We start from the raw sequence: 4284 nt of genomic DNA, 5'->3' as shown, positions 1-4284 counted from the left end.
CATCCACTGGCACTGGAATCTGCGTGTGGAAGGTAAGATGGATTCATTGAAGTATCAGAAAATCCTAGGAGAAAACATGGCGTGAGTGAGGAAGCACAAGCTTGGGCACCATTGGAACTTCCAACAGGACAATGATCCCAAGCATACCTCAAATTCCACCAAGGATTGGTTGCAGAAGTTCTGGAAGATTCTACAGTGGCCATCAGTCACCTGACTTAAAATCGAAGACTCATAAAAAAAAAAAATCTCTGGTGGGATTTGAAGGCGGCGGTTGCAGCATGTAAACCCAAGAATGTTACTGAACCGGAAGCCATTGCTCATGAGGAATGGGTTAAGATTCCTCAGAAACGCTGCCAGAAGCTGGTGTCAGGTTACACATCTCTTTTGCAGCAGATGATAACAGCAAAAGGGAGTTCCTCTAAGTACTAAAAATGCTTGCCATGAAGGGGTTGAATAATTTTGAGACTGCAGAAGTCATTTTCAGTTGAATTTGGGGAAACCACTTGAAACATTTGTTAAACCATTTCAATTAGTTGGTTCATTGCAAACAGCTGAAAGTCAGTACATTTTGCCAATAAACCTGATTTGCAATGGGGGATGAATAATTTAAATTACAACTGAAGCCTATATACACAAACATCTCAAAAACAAACTACATACACCACTCAATATTCAGCAACTACATATGGTATTGTCTAAATGCAAAGTTAAACTGTTAGTGATGTCAGATAGTTCCAGCATGTAATGACAATACTACACACAGAAGCAGAATACCCTTCTCCATCTTCTATTTATTTTGCACATATACCTCAAAGCTTAAGTGAACATCACATTTCTGCTAAATTTTGCCCCTCCAAAAAGTGCCCAAAAAATTTGAACTAAGGTACATCAACAAAAGCTAATTAACACTGATGTTTACAGAGAGCATAGTAGTTGTAGATTGATTCAAGAGACAAAACTAAATTAGAATAAATAGGAAATTACATTAATTCACAGTCAGACAGACAGGCAGTTTGTGTAGCATGTATGAAGGGATGGTACAGGTTTGGTTTCTGTGCTCTGTATAGTAAAGTGGTTGAAGGGTTTTGCTCATGGTTCAAGCTAAGTGGTCGGTTTCCTCTCAGGCCTTGCAGAGAGCCACTGCAGAGAAACGCACCTCCCCTTTCTCCCGCTCAGTAAACTCACGGCACACCCTTGCTGCATCCTAGAGAGATGAAATGGGAAAATGACTCATTGTTTTAGATGCTCTAAATCTACAGTTTTGACCATAATTACGGTTCATAAGAGAAAATATGACTACAGTTGTCATTAAGTACAAAAGGCCATTCCCAGGAAAATGTGTCCTTACCATGACAAAGCTTTCTGGTTTTGTAGGTCCATGACTCACAGGTCCATCAATTCTGCCATCTGATGTGACAAAACACCCACTTTTTCATCTCAGATATTTTAAAAGGAGTTTATACTTAAATGAAAGTCATTGGCCAATGAAACAGACACTACAACAATACATGTCACCCACTTACCCAGCTCATAAAGCTGACCATTTACATTGACAAATGTAATGAAATGGAAGTTGACTTCATCTGCCTCTGGCTGTTATGATAAGAGATGAAAAAAAATAAAATTAATCATTACTTAGTACTTGTATTTGTAACTAGTATATGTGCTATATTGTCAGTTGTTTTGTCTTACCCGACACTCTCCTTCGTTAGCAACTGCATCATGAGTTTCCTGGATGTCCTGAATAAAATTGTAACTACATTAACTTCATTTTAAAAACACAAATCAAGCCTGAATGCATTTTAATAAAGTCAGTATGAAACGGAAGATGCAATAGACTTTTCTTCTCTATTGTGGCGTATATCCGAGTGAAACTCGGTTGTGGTTTGTTATTGCGGTGATCTCATGCGAGTGACAGATTGTCTGACACTCACGCCAGAACACACATTATCAGAGAGAGAAGAGATGTTGCAAGAGGGAATGGAAGTTATTTTGATTAAATTACAAGGGCACATGAATTAAAAAAAAATAAAAAAATAAAAATGCACATGTAAATTCTTTATAATAGATACTGCAATATTCCATAAATAAGAATGATCAATTTTGATTTCATGGTGACTTTAAACAAAAAAAACATGGAATAATACAATAGTACCATCTACTGGTGGTATTGAATACTGCACAAAAATGAAAATGGTCACATGAACTTTGTGATATTTCTGACTTAATCTTGGTTTTTGGCAAATCACGTTTTGTGTGGCTCAACTTTTAATGAATGCTTACAATACCTTGTTTTGCTCAAGTTCTTTGGCTCTTTCTGCAGCAGACATCCCTGAGGTGGCTTTGAGAAACTTCTTCAGTGTAGAGTTATTGTCTATAGATGGTAGGGAGAAAAAAATAAAAAATACAAAAAATACAAAAATGTTAAGTCCTGAATCTGCCTCTCTCCCTAACAACCTAAACTGTGCCATATGACTGATTTATAATATTTGTATAAACTGTTTTTGCTTTAATGATGCATATGAAATTTCTTGCACTTTGGATTAACCTGGTTAAGGAATCTAAATATTTTTGGTTTGATTTATTTAGCCAGTCAAATCTTCAAAAGATAAATTAAATGTAATATTTTTAAAATCAACAAGGCCATCAGCTCTATTCTGCATCAATAAGCATATTGTGTATGAGCAGATGTTCATGGCACCACTGACCAAAATCAATACTGTCCTGGTTGTTGGCCACAGCATGTACCAATCCCACAGTTCCACAGGAGTTGACCACAGTTTGTTTCAGAAAATAAACACATTTAGTGTCATCAACAGACTGTTTGGAACGAAAGTCCTCATGCTAAAAGAAAGAAGAGGATGTGGGTTAAAAAGTTATAAGTATATGATTCATTCTGTGAGTTTAAATGTTAAACTAAAGTGACAACTTTCATTTCTTTCCTATAATAAAACTATTAAGATTGAGCAACACAAATACTCTTAAGAATTACACGTGAGAAATGACCACGCCCGCGTTTAATGTAATGCATTGTGTGCGCGCTCATCATGTGCGTGCGTCCGTACGTATACGTACCTGTTGCGTTAATGGGAAGAGCAGCATCATGGCACAGCAGGGTGATGGCACCCCTGACAAAGACTCATCCTCCAGACCCAAAACATCCACAAAACGCCAACTCGAGCCCACACCCAACTTACTCAATACCTAGATACAGAAAAAAAGGTTTACAAAAATCACAACACGAGACCCGTTATTTCCATATAAAATAAAGCGGTCTAAAATGGTCTCATTGTCGATTGTTTATAAACGGCAAACTGAATTGTGGTATTATGCAAAATTACAAATCATTGGTTAAAGCATGCATTTAGAAATTCTTCATGTTATTGTTTTCGTGCATAGGTGATGTGTGTAAGCCCACGCCCTTTCATTTCAGATTCGGGTCCATGACAGTTCAGCCCCAGACGCCACAGACAGTCTCATCATCATCATCATCTCATCTTATGACTCAGCAAACGTACCTTATTCAGCATCTGAAACCAATACAAACGCACAAATATGTCGGCCACAATCATACCAGAGAAAGCGAAAGCATGCACGACAAACAGATTGGCTAGCGTGGCTAAATCATGACATAGCGTTAAACCTCCGGGTTTATTTCCATCGGTTTCCACTCCATGATCGCAGACGTTCGTGGGTGTCACTCCTCAAGAGTTCTGAAAGGCGTCGCCCGAGAAAACACAAACCCTGCTGAGGGAGCACGAGGATCATATATGCGACCGGTCATATTCCATTTACACCGACCGGAGGGGTGTTCGCTCAGATACTCGTGCTATTTATGTACTACTGGCACACATATTTACACCGGCAGTGAAACTTTTCTGAATATTTAGTGTGTCTAAAAAAAGCCAACGCCACACGAAAGAGAGAAAAACGGAAAAAGTTGGTTCAGATTCTCCAGCAATAGGTCGGTCCGCCATCGACCGCCATTCTGGAAGCTACCAGTGTTTTCCAGCTCTGATGAAACATTTGATTAAAAACAGAAACAATTACATTTTACTGTAGAGTATTTTAAAAAGTGGAAAAATGTATTAGGTGCACTTAATGACTCAAGCTGCGTAAATCAGAACCAAAAGACTATAATTTTAACTCTGCTCTATTCACAAACACTCCTTACTTTGACCTGAGTGGATCAGCTGAAATAACAACTGATGACTTGCACTTTCTGGTATGTTTTAAATATGTCAATTTGAAGTGGGTTTATAGCCCTATACTGTCAAGCATGTT

The 4284-nt window shown here is 38.1% G+C and overlaps 1 protein-coding gene across 1 annotated transcript; it reads right to left on the bottom strand.

Annotated features, from left to right (window-relative positions):
* Positions 1-771: 771 nt before the first annotated feature.
* uchl1 (ubiquitin carboxyl-terminal esterase L1 (ubiquitin thiolesterase)) lies at positions 772-3789 on the bottom strand. The gene is made up of 9 exons (XM_084101042.1): positions 3644-3789; positions 3519-3530; positions 3076-3204; positions 2709-2844; positions 2289-2374; positions 1693-1740; positions 1524-1593; positions 1349-1407; positions 772-1204 (listed from the first exon to the last, which is right to left on the bottom strand). The coding sequence occupies exons 1-9, from the start codon at positions 3674-3676 to the stop codon at positions 1121-1123; spliced, it is 657 nt and encodes a 218-aa protein (XP_083957168.1). The 5' UTR covers positions 3677-3789; the 3' UTR covers positions 772-1120.
* Positions 3790-4284: the final 495 nt, after the last annotated feature.

The sequence above is a fragment of the Abramis brama genome (assembly GCF_963993115.1).
Source record: "Abramis brama genome assembly, chromosome: 2".
Taxonomy (NCBI): domain Eukaryota; kingdom Metazoa; phylum Chordata; class Actinopteri; order Cypriniformes; family Leuciscidae; genus Abramis; species Abramis brama.
The sequence above is the reverse complement of the archived record's forward strand: the minus strand, read 5'-3'. Positions and strand labels throughout refer to the sequence as shown.